Raw genomic sequence first — 21387 nt, 5'->3', positions numbered from 1 at the left:
ATTGTTAATTCACCGTTGTAAATTACTACCTTGTTTTAAACTTCAAAGGTTTTATAACCTTGTCGATCAAAGATTATGCGTTTTCCTTTCGTGAGATGATGAGTTTATAACCTTGTCTTCAACCATCTAAGTCGTTCTAGACTGAACCGGTCTACGAAAAACCCGGAGATGGCGGTTCGTCTTCAGTGGACCAGGGGTAAAACCGGAAACTTGCAAAGTTGAGCCGACTCGAGGGTTTCTTCTCTCTCCCTCCCCCTTCCTCTACCCCTCTATTCTACCGCGGTTCGGCCGCAACCCATTGCTGTGCCTCCTCGCCGCGGGGTTACGGGCCGCAGCAAGGGAGGCCTCCTTCCGCCGAGGTCGTCTCTCGCGGAGAAGAGTCGCCCTCTTCCTCAACCTCCGCCCTCTGCTGGTACCCGACCGGCGTGGTGTGGAGATCCGCCCGCACTCGGCTCGATTTCTTCGTTCGTTTGGTGAGTAACCCTAACTTGATTGGGCGGATTGATCTAGGTTTCCGCCTTGTTCTTGGGGGTTTCTTCTCCTCGCCGTGATTGAGGAATCGAGTCCAGCGTTCTCCCCATTCTGTCGCGGATTTTGCTTGCGGTGCGGTACCCCGCGAACTTAACCTAATTCATTTGTTTGTGGTTCGGTTAGGTTGAGATCTCTCGAGAACAATGGGGCGCACGGTGCTCTCCGACGATGAAGGTACGCGATTTTCCCACTGATTCCTGCAGTTTTGAGGTGGTATGTGCGCGTTTGCTGATGGGGAAAATTGGTGCTTTGTTGAAACCCTAGAGGAAGAGCTCGAGGAGGTCGACGAGGAGGATCAGCGGCCCTCGCGGAGGGACAGGGACGATGGAGAGGATGATGAAGATGAGGAAGATGATGAAGGTCAGATTCTTCTCAGTGATTTCTTCAATTGGGTGGTGTAACTTTCTTCTCGACTGGGAGTAAATTTGTTTGTTTATTGTTCCAATTATTCAGTTCCTTTGCTATCGAGTGGATATTGCAGCAGCCCCATCCTATTTCTATCCAATTATGATTTTGTTTGAAGCAGTGAAGTTACAATTGGATAATTTGTTCATGTGCAGAGGGGCAGGATGAATTCGAGAAGGATGGCTTCATAGTTGATGATGAAGAGGATGAGGATGAGGAAGAGGAGCAGAGGAGTGATGATGAGAGGCGTAAGAAGAAAAGGAAGAAGAGAAAGTACTTACTTTTCATCATACCTGAAATAAATGTGGTCTATTATGTTGCATTGTCCTGAGATGCAAGAGTTGTGCCCAGGGATTCAGAAGACTTCATGCTTGATGAGGATGACTACATGTTGCTGCAGGATAATAATATCACTGGCATCAGTCGGCCAAAGCCTGTATGTTTATGTAGTCAACGCTTGAGCTTTCATGTCTGAGTTTTTTTTTGGGTGTTTCTGAAGAATGCTCATCCTGACCAAAGCTTGGTGTCTTCTTGTGCAGGGAAATAAGTTTAAGCGATTGAAGAAAGCTGGAAGGGAATCTGAAATGGATGAGCGTGGTTTGTCAGATGATGATGGAACTGGGAAAAAACGTACTGGCAAGGATAGAGTTGAGTACAGTTTATTTGGCGACGCTCAAGGTAGCTGCACAAGAATCGATTTCCATCTGCCTTTTCCCCCCTATTGTTCCACAAAGTAGGTCAAGCTATTTTCATATCAACTACAATTCTATTTCCTCAGATGCTGCACCCATTGAGGAGGACTTCATTGAGGACGATCAGCCGGTAGACGATAATGACGTTGATGATGATGATGATGAAATGGCAGATTTCATCGTGGAGGAAGATGAAATTGATGGGAATGGCCAAGTTGTAAGGTGCGGGTCTTTGTGTTCCTATCTCTTACCAACCGCTTCCATGTCTATATGTGACTGTGCCCAGTCCAAGTAACGTACAATGTCATATTTTGTAGAAGGAAGAAGGTTAAAAAGAAGGTACCACGACAAGCTGCTGGTGTATCATCATCTGCTCTGCAAGAGGCCCAAGACATATTTGGTGATGTTGATGACTTGCTAGCGCGAAGGAAGCAAGAGATTGAGAGGGAGGCTGCTAACTCTGGTGAGTTGAGGGGGAAGAGGCTTGAAGATGAGTTTGAGCCATTTATCCTTGCAGAGAAGTATATGACAACAAAAGATGAGCAAATAAAAGAAAATGATGTGCCTGAGAGGATACAGGTACATTTATCTTAATTTGGACTCAATTTTGATTTGGTGTGTAAGATACATCTAACTTGTTGCTCTTTTGGCAGTTATCTGAAGAATTGACTGGCTATCCTCCAACGGATACCACGAGGACAGATGAAGAAAGTTTATGGATACACAACCAACTAATCGGCGATGGGTTTCTGTCCTTCTATGGCAATGAGCACGTGAACAAGGATATTGACCAGAAAGATATTGTTAACGTCCTGAACATGTTGCATATCAACAAATTTGAAGTATGGAGAATTATTTAACTTGCTTCACAATTTGTTATGCTTTCTCATCTGACGTAGTTTTTGTTACTTGTCAGATTCCATTCATTGCTATGTACAGAAAGGAGTTGTGCCCAAGCCTGTTAAGCGATCTTGATTCCAATGAACAGGCTAATGAACATGATAAGCGCACAATGAGGTGGCACAAGGTAAGTATTCTTCACTAAATATTGGCTCCTCTCCCTGAAATTAGTAACCATTTGCACTAACACAATTCTTGTGTTCTATATAGCTGCTATGGGCAGTTCAGACCTTAGACAGAAAGTGGCTACTTCTTCAGAAGCGCAAAGTCGCTTTAGAAATGTATTATGAGAAAAGATTTGATGATGAGAAACGGAGGATTGATGATGTCACAAGGCAGGAACTAAATCAGCAACTGTATGATTCCATCATTGAAGCACTAAAGGATGCTAAATCTGAGAAAGAGGTGGAGGATGTTGATGCAAAATTCAATTTACATTTTCCTCCTGGTGAAGTCGAAGAAGAAGGCCAGTTTAAACGACCAAAAAGGAAATCCTTGTACAGTATCTGTCACAAGGCAGGGTTATGGGAAGTTGCCAGCCAATTTGGACGTAGTGCTGAGCAATTAGGTCACCATCTGACATTAACCAAAATACCTGTATGTGATCTAAGCTGCCATTTCACATTATTATTTTATTTTGGAACAATACTGCGTGTGTTATCCATTGTTTTCATATATTTTATGTACTATAAAAATGATTTAGGGTTTGACGACATATGCGTATGTGTTTCTTTCAGGAAGCAGGTGAGCTTGATAGTGGAAAAGGCTCACCAGAAGAGGTTGCTGCTAATTTCACATGTGCAATGTTTGAAACAGCACAAGATGTTCTTCGTGGCGCTAGACACATGGTATCCAATAGATCCCAGTCTTGACTAATTTTTATAGCCATAAAACTTGCTCTAGTTTTATTTCAGCTGACTCCATTTTCCCTTGGTTTTTCTTTGTTACCAGGCAGCGGTTGAGATAGGTTGTGAGCCAATTATAAGAAAGCATATTCGAGGCATCTTCATGAAGAAAGCAGTTGTGTCAACAAGCCCCACACATGAGGGCAATACGATCATAGATCCATACCATCAACTATCAGGTGTTAAGTGGCTGAGAGAGAAACCGTTGAGCAAGTTTGTAGATGCACAGTGGCTACTTATTCAGAAAGCAGAGGAAGAAAAGCTCCTCAAGGTTACCGTGAAATTGCCTGAAAATGCGAAGAAAGAACTCATGTCTGATGCACGTGAGAATTATCTAAGTGACTGTGTCAGTAAGACTGCACAATTGTGGGATGAGCAACGTAAGATGATACTGGATGATGCCTTCTTTAATTTCCTTCTTCCATCAATGGAAAAGGAGGCTCGATCACTTTTGACAGCAAAAGCTAAAAATTGGCTCCATATGGAATATGGGAAACAGTTATGGAACAAGGTTACTGTTGCTCCTTGGAAAAAGAAGGATGCAGACAAGAAGGATGCTGACATTGATTTGGATGATGAATCGGAGTTGAGAGTCATGGCCTGCTGCTGGGGTCCTGGGAAGCCAGCAACCACCTTTGTAATGTTAGACTCATCAGGAGAATTAGTTGATGTTCTATATGCAGGTTCTATCAGCAACAGGTCTCAAGGTGTTGCTGAGCAGCAGCGGAAGAAGAATGACCAGCAGCGAGTTTTAAAGTTTATGACTGACCATCAACCACACGTTGTATGTGTAGGAGCATCAAACTACAATTGCAGACAACTCAAGGATGATATTTACGAGGTACTCTTTGATCCTCCTTTTGTGTTATGTAAACAAGTTTCTAGTCATGTTAGAACAGTTACAATGTTTATTTTAAGATGCGGTTGCTCCTTTGTAGAATGACATTGTGCTACAGTACGGGATATTGGTTTTAGCTGTAGCAGATCTGGATTTAGATTTTATTATCCCAGTGGCATATAACGAACCTACCATTATATGAACATGGTGTTATTACCAGGAGTATTTTGTTGCAGCTGAGTAGCTAGTTCAGTTATTGCCTTTGCTGCATGCAGCTTTTTTTTCGTTCTTGTTTTTTTGTAGTCACTGTGTCCTTGAGTCCTGGGTTTTACCTTGTAGCCTGTCCCAATATTGTTCCTTCTTAGATTTAGCATGCCAACCTTACAGGTCTGATAAATGTATTGGGCTGGGTACCGACTTGATCTTCAGACCTTGTTCCCATGGTTCTGCTTTCTGCTAGCCTTCCACAATAAACATTAAGTGCTTTTCATCGGAAGTTTACTAAGCTGTCCTATGTTCATTTTTTTTTATCTTGTTGCGTTCTTCTCTTTCCTTTTCTGGCTATAATTGGGGGTTCCAACCTGTATTTGTTTATCCAACTTATTGTATGCTTTGCACAGATTATTAGAAAAATTATAATTGCATATTTCCCAGCATTATTGTTGCTGTTTAGTTTGCCTATACCCCTAGATATTCTATCATGTAACATAACAAATATTGCTAGATGACATGATAGACTGTCATGGCTGTACATGGTGGTCTATATGGTTACGCGGCTTAGCATCTTTAGCATTGAATGCAGTTGCTATAAATGTGCATTTTCCTATGCTTGTGTGTATGTAGCTGGTTGGTGAAATTTTAATTCATGGTGTCTGAATAGCTCCGTGGAAGTTTATTTAAGTTTCTATCCTTGTGTTAGGTTATTTTTAAAATTGTAGAAGACCATCCAAGAGATGTTAACCCACAAATGGAAAATTTTAGCATCGTCTATGGTGACGAGTCTGTGCCTCGCTTGTATGAGAACTCACGAATCTCTTCGGATCAACTTCCTGGCCAGTCAGGTATAGTAGCAACATGGTGATTTACTGTTCTCTTCTAATCACTTCCTTATTGACAGCTGCTCTCCCTTTAGGTATTGTGAAGCGTGCCGTGGCTCTTGGACGTTACCTTCAGAATCCATTGGCAATGATTGCAACACTATGTGGACCTGGAAAAGAGATACTTTCTTGGAAACTGCACGCGCTTGAACAGTTTCTTACTCCTGATGAGAAGTATGATGTTGTTGAGCAAGTAATGGTTGATGCAACAAATCAGATTGGTTTTGACGTTAATCTTGCTGCTAGCCATGAGTGGCATTTCTCGACTTTACAATTTATTGCTGGTATGGGTCCGCGCAAAGCTTCAGCTTTGCAGAAAGATCTGGTAAGAGAGGGATCGATTTTTAGTCGCAAGGAGCTTGTAAAACCTCTAGGCAGGAAAGTGTTCATGAATGCTTCTGGTTTCTTACGTGTCCGACGGAGTGGTGCAGCTGCAGCCAGTGCTCAGATCATTGATCTGCTTGAGGATACAAGGATCCATCCTGAGTCATATGTAATTGCAAAAAATTTGGCTAAGGATGTCTATGCTGAGGCTGCACCACATGACGTGAATGAGATGGATGATGATGAACAAGAGATGGCGATTGAGCATGTTAGAGAAAACCAAGGTTTGCTTAGGGGTCTTGACATTGATGAATATATAAAGAGTATTTCAGAAGAATTCCGTAAAAAGGAAACACTGAAAGACATAAAGTATGAGCTGCTTTCTGGTTTCTCTGACTGGAGGACCCCTTATACCGAGCCTAGCCCAGATGAGGAATTCTGGATGCTTTCTGGTGAAACTGAGGATACCATATCTGAGGGAAGGATTGTTCAAGTAACTGTTCGTAATATACAAGAGAACAAAATCATTTGCACCTTTGATTCTGGTTTGAAGGCCATAGTTATGGCAGACAACTATTCTGATCAGGGCTTTGATCCTGAATCATCGCAGTTACATGAAGGCGATGTATTAACTGGCAAAATTAGGAATGTGAATAAAAATAGGTTCATGGTTTACCTAACATGCAAGGCTAGTGAAATGAGGAGAAGACCATTCTCCAGAGGTGATCAAGACCCTTACTATCATGAACAAGACATGACCTCGCAGACTGTAGAGGATAAGGCTCGGAAACAAAAGGAACTTGCAAAGAAACATTTCAAGCCCAGGATGATTGTTCATCCTCACTTTCAGAACCTGACAGCTGAAGAAGCCATGCAGGTTTGCTGCCTTGTTAATCTAAATGTCTTATGTGTGCTGTACGTCTCTCACTTCTGTTATGCTATGTGTACCGTATCTGATCTCTCTTCTATTGAAACAGTTCTTATCAGATAAAGAACCTGGTGAGAAGGTCATCCGGCCAAGTTCTCGGGGACCATCATTTTTGACTCTTACCCTGAAAATTTTTGACGGTGTTTATGCACATAAGGAGATTACTGAGGGTGGGAAGGATCACAAAGATATCACTAGTTTGCTTCGACTGGGAAAAACACTGACAATTGACAATGAAACTTTTGAGGACCTTGATGAGGTTGGTGCACCCGACAATCCCCTCACCCGCCTGCCTTTTGTCATTTAACTTACATAAGCTTCAGTCGTTCCCATTCATCTTTTGTGACAACGGTTTACTGCAGTTAGATTGGTGTTCTTTCATCGTATACCTAACAGACGATCTTTCCTCTTACAACCCTATTTTTTATATAACAGGTTATAGACAGATATGTGGACCCATTGGTAGGGCACCTGAAAAGCATGCTCTCCTATCGTAAGTTCAGGAAGGGGTTGAAAAATGAGGTTGATGAGTTGTTAAGAGCAGAAAAGGCAGAGAATCCTATGAGAATAGTATATAGCTTTGGCATATCTCATGAACATCCTGGCACCTTTATATTGTCATATATTAGGAGTACAAATCCACATCATGAGTATGTCGGACTATACCCAAAGGGCTTCAGATTCCGGAAAAGAGACTTTGACAGCATTGATCGCCTAGTGTCATATTTCCAGAAGAATATTGACAAACCACCACCAGACGCCGGACCATCAATGCGAAATGTTGCCGCAATGGTGCCTATGAAAAATTCAGCTTGGGGTTCTGGTGGCGGTGCAAACGATGGATGGAGGGGAGATAGTAATAATGATAGGGATAGATCAGGTCAGTGATTATTTGCTTACTATGTTCATCAATATGCATCAATTTCTTTAGCCATTTAAATCTTTTAAGTTGCCTTGCATAGATTAAGATTTGTACATTCATCAGTACTTGGTGCTTTTGTTCTTATGGTTTGCTGGAGTCCATTGAAATTAGCTGTGGCATTCTTTGTTCATTTATCCCATGCTACATTGTTTCACGCGTCTGATGTTTTAGAAACCATTTCTGAAGAGGAATGTGGTACTCATCTGATTACTGTGAAGTTAGCCATCGATATCTGAAATATATTTTTTGACAGTTGCATCTAATTTGACCAACATTTATTAAAAGTTTAGAACACAGTAGGACCTCAGAAATTTATGATCACTCTATATCTCTTGTTCTCTCTAAAACAGGAGGGAGGTTTGATTCGAGGAACAGTTCTGGTGGTCGTGGTCGAGGGCGTGGGCGTGGTCGAGGCAACTTTGGCAATGACAACAATGGTGGAGGCTGGAGTGGTGGTGGCAGCGGCAACGGTGGAGGCTGGACTGATAACATTGGCAGTGGCGGTGGTGGATGGGGCACAGGTGGCAGTGGTGGCTCTTCTTGGGGTGCTGGTGGTACCGGCGGAGGAGATGCTGCTGGATGGGGTGGAGCTGGCGGTGACAGCAACAGTGGTGGTGGCGGTGGAGGCACCTGGGGAGCAGCGGTCGGTGGTACCGACGGTGGTGGAAGTGGAGGGGGGTGGGGAACAGTTGCTGGTGGCTCAAGCGACTCAGGATGGGGCAGCACCAAAAAGGCCGTACCAGCACAGGATGGTGGGAGCGGCTGGGGATCTGGCGGTGGCGGTGGTGGTGGTGGCGGCTCTAACGATTCTGGATGGGGAAGTGCCAAAAAGGCTGTACCAGCACAGGATGGTGGGAACAGTGGTTGGGCCTCCGGCGGTGGCGGTGGCTGGTGATGAGTTTGTCCTGCACGCCTGCTGCGTAGTAGTGCATCAGACGAGAACCATCAGATGAAAACTTTGACCCCTTTTGTCATTTACTTTCCTAATTTACGCTTAACTTCTGTCGACGGAGTAAACTGCCGTATCTCTTGCTAGCGGATCCCGTAGCTGCTGCATTTTTTACGGCCTTATATTTCAATGCATGTACAGTCCTAGTATGTCTGGTCACTATCTTGTTACTCCAAATTTGATGCCAGTATCCCGTCATTCCGATCTATCGTCTCTCTTTTACCACTATTTAAACTCGGAGGTATGTTGCTTAAAAGTTGCGAAGCACATTTTGCTGGTGTTCATGTCCTAGTGTGTAAGTTCAGAGAGAGAGCACTGCTAGGCTTGTTGAGATGCTGTTCAGTCTACATGTTGGTTGCGGACTTGCAGTTCAGGAACAAGTTGCCAGGAGCTGAGGCTGGCCAAATTGCTGTGCCAGTAGTAACGAATGCAGACATTGGTAGCAGGGGGATCATCTTTAGACTGCACTTTGTTTGGGTTTAATGCGCCCTAAACCCCTAACGGCTGCTGATCACAGGCGTTGGCAGTGTAAACAAACAAGAAAGGAATTTGAGCATCATGATTCACGAGGGCGCGGACTCCAATAGTCCAATTCCAGCCTTCCAGGTCGTAGAGCGAAAGCCGGGGATGCGGCATCTTCAACAACTTCAACTTGCTACTTCATCCGTTTCAAATTGTAATCCTTTCGTTTACACCGTTTCAAATTGTAATCCTTTCGTTTCAAATTGTAATGTATCTAGATGTATACTATATTTATAGAAAAAAAGTTAAAACGATCTACAAGACGTAGGGAGTACTGTTTACCTTGCAAATCGTCAATCAAAACAAACTATCTCCCGTGTCTCATCTTCAACCACAGGTATCACGCAGACACACAATGCCATGGCCGCTGCTCCGTGTCCTTCGCTTGTCCTCGTCCTGCTGCTGATCTGCTCCTGCGCCGCCGCTGACGGGGAACTGATCCACCACCTCCACTTCTACTTCCACGAGGTCGACACCGGCACGCGCCACGCCCAACGCCACCTTCATCAACGTCGCCAGCCTGCACCTGCACGGGTGCGCAATACTCCGTATATTGCTGGCACTAGCAAGCAGGCTGGCAGTCTGGCACCGTACTGAACGTAGCGGCGTGAAAAGCAGGAGCGCGTCGACGTTCGGGGACGTGAACGTGTTCGACGACGAGCTGCGGGAGGGTCCGGACCCGGCGTCGCGGCTGATCGGCCGGGCGCGGGGCCTCGCGGCGCACGCGTCGCTGGACGAGTCCGGCGGCCTCTCGGCCGTCGACTTCGATCGTCTTCTCCGACTACCGGCAGCGCTCCGGTTCGCTCGCGGGTACATGCATGACCAGCAGGCTCTCAGCGCCACGGACACCGCCATCGTCGTCGTCTTCGACATACATGTACCAGCCCGCGCGTTCGACCCCAATTAACAGGAACCAAAAAGACCAAACCTCACACACGACCGTACTATTGATTTCTTTTAAAAAATCACAGGCCGGCCTCGGACAGCAGGGCCCACGGCTATCTTGAGCCCATAAATGTTTGACAGTTTCAGCCCGCATTCTCGGCCCGCCCGATCTGTTTAGCCCAACAACCAGCAGATACGGAGCAGACAGAGCTTCCCCCGCTGCGGCGACAGAGCTTCCTTCTTCAGAACCTTCTAGACGAGGACAGAACCCCGCCACCCCAGCTGCCGTATGCCCGTATCCGCCCGCGGGCGAGGGCGAAACCTTCTTGTTTCCGGGGGCGGCCTTGCTCCGCATGGATCAGAGGAAGGCTATCTTCCGCGCCAAGCTCCGCGAGACCAAGGAGAAGCAGCAGCGGCGCATCGACCCTTCGCTCGTCAGGTTCCCTTTCGACTCCCTGTCCTGATCTGTATCTTCGGTTTGGTTCCGGATTAGGCGTTGGAGTCCTGCCGCTGATGTTGGTTCGTGGTTGGGATTCGGGATGGTTGGGTTGGCTGGCGCACTGGTAAGAGACTAAGACTTGTAAACCCTAGGGCATTTTGATGAACAGCCGACGCGAACTGTGAGGGTCTCGGTAGCGGTGCATAAAAATCTTTGGATCCTCTAACCAGTAGAATTGTTGATTCGCTCTAACCTGTAGACAGTAGTTTCCGAGTATGACTCCCTGAACTACTCGGAACTTGGATCAACAAGTAATGCTCATTGCATAGCCATAATGTCATGAAAAAAAATTAGTTAGAGTGGATTCCAGTATCTTGCATCATTTGTTTATTGTACAAAGGCTGTCATAGATCTTGAGAACGTAGGTGTACGATCTGAACTAGTTTTACGTTATAAGTGCAATCTGTAAATGTTTTCCACATTGTAATCCTGAGTGCTGAGGGTGCCAGAATCTTAATTAAATAATGCAAGTATGAACTAAAAATTGACAGCTATAAGTTGTGTAACCTTGTGCAGGTACAATGAATTTGATCAGCCCATATGCAGAGTCTGCAATATTACGCTGAAGTCTGAAGCACTTTGGCCTGCACACCAAGTGTCACGGAAACATCATGAGGTAAAAAAAAAAAACTGTGTCTGTATTGACTGCAAAGTTTTCAAGTTGACAAGTCGAGTCGAATTGCTGGCCACTGAAGAATCGACTAATCGTTTTGGATGACTAATTGTTGACCAGTCGAGGCTACATTTAGTTCCATATACCGACTGGGCGATATATACTAGATATGTCATGTGCATATAATAGGTATGTCGATAAATGTCGACAACTCGTGACTACTTGGATGACTTGAAAACATTGGTTGATCGATTTACTCGTGACTTGTAGCGTGGGGTGTTTTAGGCTATTCACATTCAAAGGATAGCATGAGTGTATCTGTGTATGTTTAAACCCAGTGACACACGATACATTATACTATGCTATATAATATCTTATGTGAAACTTAGTTTTGTCCATCACTTCATTTAGAACAAAGAATAGAGGAATATATCTAACATGAGCAGAAATTCTGGTTCTCTCTGTTTGCATAGCTATAGTTTCAGATGAAAAGTTAACAGTAGTTTATTTGATGCTTATGTTGTTTTGTATATTTTGGTAGCCATTCGATTTGAACCCCTTTGAGAACACCTTTGAACTTTCATAGACCATGGAACAAGTTTCATGCCTATTCCATGTTTGTGGCAGTCCAATGGTTTACCATTTGTCTATTGGCTTATTATATTGATTACTTTGATGTGGTTCTCTTTTCTACAAAAATATTCTGTTTGTTCTGTCGGTGGTAATATGTTGTCTGTATATAACACTAGCCAATAGCATGTTATCTGTGAGTTTCTTGAAAACCATTATCTCCCCTTATTTTTCCATTTTGAAGTGTATAGTTATTGGTTATTGTCGAATAGAATGTGTTCCCATGAGAGCTGCCTGCACATGATTCCGGTGTTGAGATAGATACTAAATACAGTTTGATTGCCCCAAAGAAGGAGCTGATAGTTTATGAAATCACACTCGTACACTGCATTCAAAGTGTATTTGCTATTAGAAGGTGCCGGTCCTTACTGCTTCTGAACTGAGCTTGCATTTTGATAACAGGCGAAAGCTGCTGCGGCTGCTAAGGCTGCACCTGCAGCAGGTGCAGGGCCTCGATTGAGTACCAAGCAGGAACAACCAGTGGAGTCTCACAAACAAAAATCTTCCACACTACCTACCAATTTTTTCGATAATCAGGGAACAAAAAGGCAAAGTGATGGTGAGAATACCAAACAACCTCTCTTTCTCCAAATAGCATAAATTTAACTGGCTCTATAGTATAATCTGCGGGCACTTGCTTCTATCGTTTTACGTGTCATGTTTCTCTGTTTATAAGCCAGATCCATTATCATTATCATGGAAATGAACTTTTTTATTTTTTGCCTAAGCTTACAACTGCTCCAATGTCCTCCTTACATTTTTCTTAAGACATCGATGTAATCTTGCTCAAATGCCATGTTTCTATGGACTATAGAGTCGTGCAATGTAATCTATTTGAATTTTATTTACAAAACAACTGTTTTGACATATTATTTTTACTCACCGTATGCCAGTTCTCATCTTATTTGATTATATACCTAAAAACTGCAATTACATTCCTAGCTCTACCTGATAAATGATCTGCCGGTCTGTAACTATGTTAAGTGAAACATGGTGTAGGGTTTAATACATAATGGAGTTGTTTTAGATATTTAACAATGCCTTAACGAAGCATATTAAGCTTAAAATTATACTATTTTCTGTAGAGCATAAGGTTTATGTACATTTTGATATATGGAACATCTAGCACAGATGTATTCTCTGTAACTCTGTATAGTTTCCTACTTGTCGTATTATGGTACAGTATAATATGATCATTTATTAGGAGTCCTAGTAAACTTAATTGTTTTCGCACATCAATGTCTCCGCTAATTTAACAACTTTGATAACTAGATTCTGGTTCTGAAGGAAGGTCTGTGCGCCGTGAAGTTGCTGTTACTCAACTGAAGGCCAAAGAAGCAAGCACAGATAAACCATCTGTTAGGCTAGATCAAATGGCAAAGAAAGAGAGTCAAGCCAATACCAAAGGAATCCTTCCAGGGAATTTTTTTGACTATGCAGATGAAGAGGAAGCTCCTGCTCCTAACGAGCTTAGTACATCTGGAAACATTGCCAATTCCAATCACATGCAGGTGAAAGGTGTCCCTGATGGCTTCTTTGATAACAACAAAACTGGCAATGGCACGCAATCTAGTGAACCCACTTCATTCTCTAAAGAAGCAAAGAGTTCAGAAACCACTCAAGTAAAAGCCTCATTGCCTGAAGGTTTCTTTGATAACAAAGATGCTGATCTCCGTGCACGTGGTATCCAACCTCAGAAGGTTGACATGAAGTAAGTTTTATGGCCAGCTCTTGCACTTGCATTGCATCTGGAATCTATGGCCCTTTTAACGAGACCTATCCTTAATTAATCATGTATTTCGCTGTCATTTGACAATTTTAAATTCCATAAATAGATAGGCTTGACAGGTTATACTTTACAGATTAGCATTTTATGTTCATGGCTCTTTGCAGTATCTGGTTAGCATATTTAACAGCATAAGTGAGGATTTGTAAACCAAGTCATGGTATTGTTACATCCACACCTTTTTTTTTTTTGCATCAGTCAAGATCAAAACCTGCAGCAGTGTAGACTTAGTAAATTGTTATATGTGGTTCGCATTATGCACACTAGCATGATCTTGCTAATTTCACTAAAAATAAACTTACACAGTGATGCGTACAAAGAATTCGAGAAGGAAATTCAAGAGGACTTGCAGGAAGTTGATGACCGCCTTGAAGAAGAGGAGGTTAGGCTACTTGTATTCTAGTTTCTACATGATAATAGTGAAAACCAATGTGTGCCTATCATTGCAAATATTAACTCCACACTGCTGATATAAACTTTGCATTTATGCTGCAGATTGATGCTGCTGCCGAGAGGGAGGAATACTTGACTCTAGAGCAACAGTAAGATATTTATTCACATCCTGCTATGTTGGAAAAAGAGCACCTGTGCTTAGCAAAGTGAAAAAGTTTTTTCATTGTGGCCATCTTTTCATTTCTACACAGGGAGTACAGGCAGCGAGTAGATATGTTGAAGAAACAGCTCGTAGAGTCAAAAGCCGCCCGGACTGCTAAAGTAAATAGCAAACCTGTTGGTATGGACACAGAGTCCAGCAGCGACTCATCAAGTGAGGAAGAGGATGACAACACAGATTTTGCGGTTGACTGGAGAGCGCAGCATTTGAAATGACAGAAACATTTCGTAACTTGTATCAACCTACCATGGAAATTAGAATCCACCATCATCGAGAATTGTAGCCCAGTTCTTCAGGTTTTCTTACATGAAGAAAACTTTCTGTAGTTTCACATCTTTCCTTCTCTCCCTCAGTAGAACCATTGGCAACTCTGTATACAGTGGAGTTTTGACTACCATGAATTGACTGCAAATCGCTTAAGGTGACTGATTGAACCTTGTTGGAGCGAAGATTAACTTGTTCCGAAACGGACTGGACATTGAATACTATACGTGCTGCTCTTAATTTTATACTTATATGTTAAGCAAACTGGCTCAGCATCACGATCTTGTCGGAGGTTGCCTGTGTGAAGGTAGATATCTTTGGTTGTCGACACGAGGACATCTCTGCTGCTTGATGGTTGGTTGGAGCTCCCCAGGAAGTTGAAAGGGACGCCTGCACCTGTGCGGATTGACTGCCTTGTGCGTGCTTCAATGCCTGCGACCTCCTATAGGGTTTGTGTCTGTCCCATCTGTGACGGACTGACGGTGATGGGCGGAGCCAATCAGTGTTTCTTGATGCCGGGTGCGTTTTCTTTGGCAACAGTTTGCTTATGCCTGATCGCCTCTCTTTGCAAAAGTTTCGTCAAGTTGGTTGCAAGGAAGCCAACTTTGGCAGCTCTACCATGCTATACATTTAAAATATTTGCTTGGGCATGCATCTGCATCGTATGATATTTGACATGTATATGGAAAAGTCCATGCATCAGCATGGCACGATATGAAACATTAGGCTGCAAAATTTCCTCATCTCGAGTAAAGTCATTTCAATTTTTTTCCCCAGAAGAGCAGCCCTGCAGAGTTGCCTCATATCATTTTTTTTTCTTCATTCAATTTTTTACTCATCCAGAGTTGCCTTTTACTGCTCACAGAATCAGACACCACAGGTTAAGCCGTCTAGTAAAACAGTAGAGCACAATGTTGCTTTGCTTTATTCATGGGAAGACTTTCTTCGACGTCTCGTGCTCACCTCCAGGAATTCGAAAAGTGGCAAATGAGAATTTAAAAGATGCCAAGCTCATTACACGTGTTGGAACTTTGAGCTCACATGACGTAGCTGGTAAACTGAAACAGTTCGTGTTTCTTGTCAGATTTGCCATCAGCTTATTCTATCTCAACAGCTGTTGGTTGAATTGTCATTGATGCAACGTTTGATGGAAACACATATGGAGTAAAGAAACATCCTAATTCTGGTCAGTTAATTGGATACGTGCAGTCATGCACCCGTGCAAAATTACGTCATGAGGCGCCAACTGCCTAAACAACCGTAGAGTTTTTCTAGAAAGCAGAGTAAATAATCCACCGATGGTGCTGGAAACAATATCTGCTCATTTCAAAATCATGTAATTGCAAATGAAGATCAGAAGATACAAGGTTACAAACACAAATAAACTAATAGATCGTGACATGTTTGATTGTTTTCAGAGTGTGATTAAGCAGTCAAAGAGGAGTGGTTAGCCAACATGAGTGGGCTATATTTTCTGAAACTGTCAATGAAAGATACGCAGAATGACAGAACTACGAAAGCGACGTCAATTCAGACTCTTATTTCAAGAATCAAGAGCAAGGTTCTTCTTCATTAAACGCTTACATCTAGCGAGTCACCCAGCAAGGTGTTAAGGCGCTTGGATTTATGATTAGAGATAGAGTTACATTTGTTTCAAAATCTATCTATATTATAGCCTGTAACGCCTCTAGTGGATAGTGGATATGTTTGATTAATCAGCAGTTCCGCACCGCTATATTCAGATTTTGTACAGTTAATAGTTTCTTTTGCCTCCCTTCTTCCCATGTAACTCTCTGCAAGGTCCTCCTTGCCCCCTTGGCCCTTGCACATCGTTTTCTTTGAAACAAAAGTTCAGGCAGCCAAATAACTGCCCTAGTTTTCTTTTAAAAGAAGTATAGCCAGGTTTCGTAGTGAACAAGCGGTTTTTTTACGGCTGAAAATTCATACGGCTGATTGGCTGAAAAATGCATCCGATGCAGTGACAGCAGCGATGCTTGTTTAAGCTTCGGTTTCACGAAAGCACTTGAAGGCATGATACATAATGCCTGAACAGATTTTGCGTCAAGATGAGGCCATGGTCGCATGATATTTTGCAGAAACAGTTGATGTGACCTTCCAGTTTCCATCATTTTTAGGTTCACAACAGTACCAGAAGTCAAGCTAAATCATACTTTGTCCTTGCCTTTACAAGGGACTAGGCATGTGTCGGGGAACCATGTCCAACAAAAATCTGTATGGCATATGGTTGACTCAGATGAGGAATCAGGAATCTTCAGTGACCTGTTCTGAGTAAACCGGAATAGCGCCTCTCCCAGATGATACATTACATCACCATCAGGGTAGCATGTAAAGTTAAAGAGGCACTGATGCTAGCCCTCCAATTCGTTCCATGACTGGTCTCAAAAAAAAAAATTCTCCATGATTTAACCAGTTTCTTCCTGCGAATATCTTTTTACTTCGGTTCTCTGCAAAACTCATCTGAACCAGAATTCATTTCTACAGAAACAATATATGATCTTCGGTCTCATTCCTTTCTTTTTATTCTAGTGCTACTCAGGACTTACTTAGTATACCCTCCACGGCTCTAGTACACTTTTTTCAAACCAGGACTGCACACATGATACATTCACTGAGCATGCTGAATCCAGAGTAGCAAGACTGAAGATAAGTATGAATCTCAGACTAGTGATATCGGATAGCTGTCTGAAAAAAAAACCAAGTAGCAGTAATGTCACATCAGTGAAGTGTTATACTACCTGTGCAAAGCCATTTTATTCCTTGGTTCAATGATTAGCAACAGTAGTTCTTTCAAAGCAGATGAGAGCAGAATAAAACACTAAACTTTGTTGACTTGAGCCTAAGATCATATCTTGTTCTTTGCCACAGAATCCTGACACCAGCTAAATTCAAATTTAACTCAAGAAATTACTGATTTGCTCCACACAATATGCACACCACAACCTAGTCCTATTTTCCCACAGCGTTAGCAAATTCAGTGTGCTCAGTAACTTCGATCAGGCCCTTGGTGTTTGAGAAAGACGGTGATGTTCTGAACGAAGGGGCAATTTGGCATCTTTGTGACTAGTAATAACATGAATCAACAAGTCCTGAAGACTAATATAAAAAATAGTAAACACATCTGCACTAAACAATATGCAGTGCAATTTATCAGTAAAATAGTCTAGCAGAGTTTCAGTTGAGTACAAAGAAATTCCAAATCAGAAATCAAGAACACTTCATTGACATGCCTGCAGAGAATTTTGCAGAATACTTTAGGTATTTGCATTTTCGATATTTCCAGTGCTACTATACAAGTACTCTGTACACCATTCACTCTGAACATCAACATAAGAAACATATAACACATCAAAGGTAGTTCTACACTCCTACTCATCGTCAGTTCCTCATTCTCTTATTCCATGAGAATTGATCTCTCAATTAAGATCAAAGAAGCTGGCACTGGCAGAGGTCACAAAACTGCCAATAAGGCAAAAGCTCATTCAGCCAGAGAATCAGAACTCACAAAGCTTGCAACAACGTCCATGGGATGATGCAAACCTTCTGGAACATCAGTTTCTCTTGACATGCCACCACCTTCATCTATCCTGCAATCTGCAGCCGACGGCACAGAGCTCTCCTCCCAGGCCCCTGCTACCTCAGAGTTGCCATTGAAGCACAGAGCTGGATCAGCAGACACCACAGAGCCAACACTGCACGGGTTCTGGAAGGGGAACGCGCCGACCTCGGCGTCGATCTTGCCCCGGACATCGAGCAGGAGGGTCCTGAGCCTCACCACCTCCGCCTCCAGCACGGCATGGTCCTGCACCCTCCTCAGGAGCTGCTGGTTGGCGGCTCGGAGCTTCTTGACCTCCTCCTCCAAGAAGGCAGCGTGCGCCTTCTTCTTCTCCCGGTACTTGCGCACGGCCACCCTGTTCCCCAGCGGCTTCCGTGGCTTGGCCGGGTCATCCTCCCTGGCGTCGTCGTCGTCGGCGCCGCCGGCGAGGACCTGGGTGTGCGTGTGGAGGCACGTGTGGGTGTGCATGGGGGCCGACGGGCCGGGAGGGTTGCAGCTGTGCGTGTGGGTGCAGGTGGTTGTGGCGCTGTTCAGGAGCTCGTCGAAGCTATCGGGCACCTCCGGGTGGGAGAAGAGCAATTGGCAGGGGAGGTCAGCTCCATCGTCCATTGTGACAGAGAATGTGCACGAACCAATTTCCCCCCTCCTGTGGTCAATGGACAAGTTGCACGGGAGAGATGCCCAAAAGTAAAAGAGAAAGATGAAGGAATCAAGAATTCGGTTCTGCGAGGATGCTGTTTGAGGCTGTAAGAACTGGATTACTGATCAGAGATTGAGGAAGCAAACTGATGGATCAAAGATGAAACTAACTCGCAGGGCAGCAGACCTCACCACTGAACACAGTAGAACCCGGCAGTATTAGAGAAAGGGCAACGACCTCCTGCAAGAAACGGCGAGCCCGCCCAAATTGAACTGGAAACAATTCAGCAAGATAGTGGAGGGAAGCCTTGATTGGAAGCAGTGGCCACCCAATTCAGGGAGTGGGGAACTGGAAACCACGCCGGATCAACGTGGTACCCCAGGCGGTAAAATAGCCGGAAAAGCAGAGAGAGATTCCGGCATCAGAACCTCATCTCGACCCGGGGAATGATATGGAATCGAAATCGACGGTAGGGCAGGCGCCGCAGCGCGGAAGGCCTCGCTTGCTTGCCGCCGTGAGCTGCCTCTCCGGGGGGAGAAACTTTCTCCTTCCCCTTTCTCAGTTCCTCCCCTTTCCGCCTTTCACGGCTTCTTTCTTTCTCGTCTCCCCACCGATCTTTTTGGTGACGTCCGATCCACTGCTTTGCTTTCCGTTTTATCGGCGATCGGGGGAGAGGAGAATCCTGGAAAGGGGGCGCCTTGTGGAGGAGGAGGAGATGGAGATGGACGTCGACGTGTTTGGTTGGACGGGTGATGGGGGCGGGGAAGGACACGGACGGAGAGGGGAGAGGGAGAAGAGAGGCCGGAAGCCCGGAAGGACGATCTAGTTGGTGCCGCTGTTGGGAGGTTTTTGGTTGCTCATCGTGATTGGATTGATCTTTCTTGCTTCTTGTGGTGGCATGCCACTTGGCCTGGTCTTGTCTTTTAGTTTGACTTCTTTGCCCCCCTTGAGACGTTAATATATTGTTGCCTAGTTGACTATGTTCATATGCGAGCATTAGCAGTTTAGCACAAAGCAGTATTTGAAGAATTCAACCCTTGGCCTACCGCTCTTGCATAAATCACGTGCTCTACGCTCCTCTTCTCTTCTGCAGTTTTTTAAAAAGTTTATTTGCATCGCAGTCGCAGCGTTATACAGCAGCACAAAAAAATAGCTTCGTGAAATGCTGCTCTTGTCCTTGAATGGAGCTAGCTGGGCCTCCAACCGCGCACATTGTGCAGCACTGCAGCCCGCTCGACTCACAATTTAACCGACATCTCTTTCCCTCGGTACTCTCTCACCTCTTCCTCTCCCAAGCCCTCCCGGCTCCAGTCCCACGACGCCGTGCGCCCCGTCGGCTGCGATCAGGCCTCGCCGGCGATGACACGCCGTAACGGGCACGCGCGGGCAAGCAGTAGCCGACTTGTGAAGCTAGATCAATGAGCAATGTTTCATCGGGGTGTGGTTTAATTGCACGGTTTAAAACACTTGTCTCCGTTTGACAGTTTTTTGCGATCTATGCGTAGGTTTGATAAACTTCTCTAAAAATTTCAGCTGGCGTGGATACATCAGCCTGACAAGTTCCTTCTCGACTCGATTTTCTTGCTTGCTAAAACACGATCATGCCCCAACGTACAGAGCCAGCTTGGAATGCAGGGTTTGCAAATGTAACTGTAGCCTAGGAGGAGCTTCGGGGTGTTTGGTTCCCTTTGCTTATTTTTAGCACGTGTCACATCGAATGTTTAGGTACTAATTAGGATTAAACGTATACTATTTATAAAACCCATTACATAAGTGGAGGCTAAACGGCGAGATGAATCTATTTAAGCCTAATTAGTCCATCATTAGAAAATGTTTACTGTAACAACACATTGTCAAATCATGAACTAATTAGGTTTAATAGATTCGTCTCGCCGTTTAGCCTCCACTTATGTAATGGGTTTTGTAATATGTTTAGTTAAAAATAAGCAAATGTAAACAAACAGGGCCTCGGTCTCCAGTTTTGGTTTAGCTGAATTGTGGCTTCAACAATGAGACAGCAAGTACCTCGAATGTCCTGGACAGCTTTATCCAACATATGCATCGCAAATATCATTGAAAATAATGCCTCCAAGATAAGTTTCTTCTGGACACACCGAAGAGATGCGTTCATCCCTAATGAAACAAACCTGTTCATCACCAGTAAAAGAGTAACCACCAAAACAACAACTGGATCACTTTTGGCAGTTGCCTGTTGTGAAGTCTAGAACACTAGACCCAAAACAAACCAGCATAAAATACCAGCATAAAATGGAACTGAAGGAGACTCACTAATTCAGTTTGCCATGATTTTACACTAGATAGCGCTCTTCGAGCTATGGTCACATAGATAATGCCAATCATGCAACTGAGCCTGTTGCGGTTCCCTCCACATTTTCTCATCCGGGCTTGGGACCGGCAAAGGCAGTGTTAAACCGCAAACAAACAAACAAACCACAAATCAAGACCACTAACAAACACCGAAAAGCTCAAAACACAAACAAATCATGCGCAAGACTAGCACACACCAGAGGAGTATTTTAGAACATCCAGGGCATAGCTTATGAAAACATCACTAGTTAGCCTTGCAGAAAAACAATATGAAAGAGCAGCTATCTTCAAGCATAAACAAGGTACCACATGAAGTACGGACAGTTAAATCTTGCAAAGAAAAAACTACTCAAAAGCCAACATCAAATCCATAATTCTCTCAGATTAGTTCTTTTGCAGGTTATTTGTTGGATATCAGTAGAAGATGATTTGGCACTAAGGTACGTGAACAGAGAAGTTGGTGTTGCTTTAGCCATGGCATCTGGAGCATGAAATAGAAGGTTCCTGAAAGGGCACATCTTATTCAAGAAGGTCGAAAGAGT

General features: G+C 43.9%; 3 protein-coding genes across 4 annotated transcripts; 2 read left to right on the top strand and 1 right to left on the bottom strand.

The window, feature by feature from the left end:
- The first annotated feature begins 251 nt into the window (after positions 1-251).
- Positions 252-8697, top strand: LOC117850790 (transcription elongation factor SPT6-like). Its single transcript, XM_034732657.2, has 18 exons — positions 252-473; positions 655-705; positions 796-891; positions 1092-1209; positions 1288-1372; positions 1476-1614; positions 1715-1850; positions 1946-2207; positions 2282-2470; positions 2545-2655; positions 2739-3125; positions 3266-3376; positions 3480-4274; positions 5191-5332; positions 5404-6569; positions 6670-6879; positions 7056-7500; positions 7893-8697. Exons 2-18 carry the CDS (start codon positions 675-677, stop codon positions 8435-8437), a joined length of 4968 nt encoding a protein of 1655 aa, XP_034588548.1. The 5' UTR covers positions 252-473; positions 655-674; the 3' UTR covers positions 8438-8697.
- A 1402-nt stretch (positions 8698-10099) lies between these two features.
- Positions 10100-14488, top strand: LOC117847516 (protein ABA AND ROS SENSITIVE 1). 2 transcript variants are annotated; one of them, XM_072292717.1, is made up of 7 exons: positions 10100-10337; positions 10914-11013; positions 12043-12199; positions 12928-13351; positions 13733-13808; positions 13922-13968; positions 14071-14488. In XM_072292717.1, exons 1-7 carry the CDS (start codon positions 10252-10254, stop codon positions 14252-14254), a joined length of 1074 nt encoding a protein of 357 aa, XP_072148818.1. In that variant the 5' UTR covers positions 10100-10251; the 3' UTR covers positions 14255-14488. The 2 variants fall into 2 exon arrangements, with proteins under 2 accessions (XP_072148818.1, XP_034584620.1); XM_034728729.2 differs by having other exon boundaries at positions 10107-10337; positions 12913-13351.
- Positions 14489-17423: 2935 nt separating this feature from the next.
- Positions 17424-21362, bottom strand: LOC117847518 (basic leucine zipper 23-like). Its single transcript, XM_072292718.1, has 2 exons — positions 20807-21362; positions 17424-20664 (listed from the first exon to the last, which is right to left on the bottom strand). Exon 2 carries the CDS (start codon positions 18484-18486, stop codon positions 17800-17802), a length of 687 nt encoding a protein of 228 aa, XP_072148819.1. The 5' UTR covers positions 18487-20664; positions 20807-21362; the 3' UTR covers positions 17424-17799.
- Positions 21363-21387: the final 25 nt, after the last annotated feature.

The sequence above is a fragment of the Setaria viridis genome, chromosome 3, assembly GCF_005286985.2.
Source record: "Setaria viridis chromosome 3, Setaria_viridis_v4.0, whole genome shotgun sequence".
NCBI classification, from domain to species: domain Eukaryota; kingdom Viridiplantae; phylum Streptophyta; class Magnoliopsida; order Poales; family Poaceae; genus Setaria; species Setaria viridis.
This window is presented reverse-complemented; position numbering and strand designations above follow the sequence as displayed.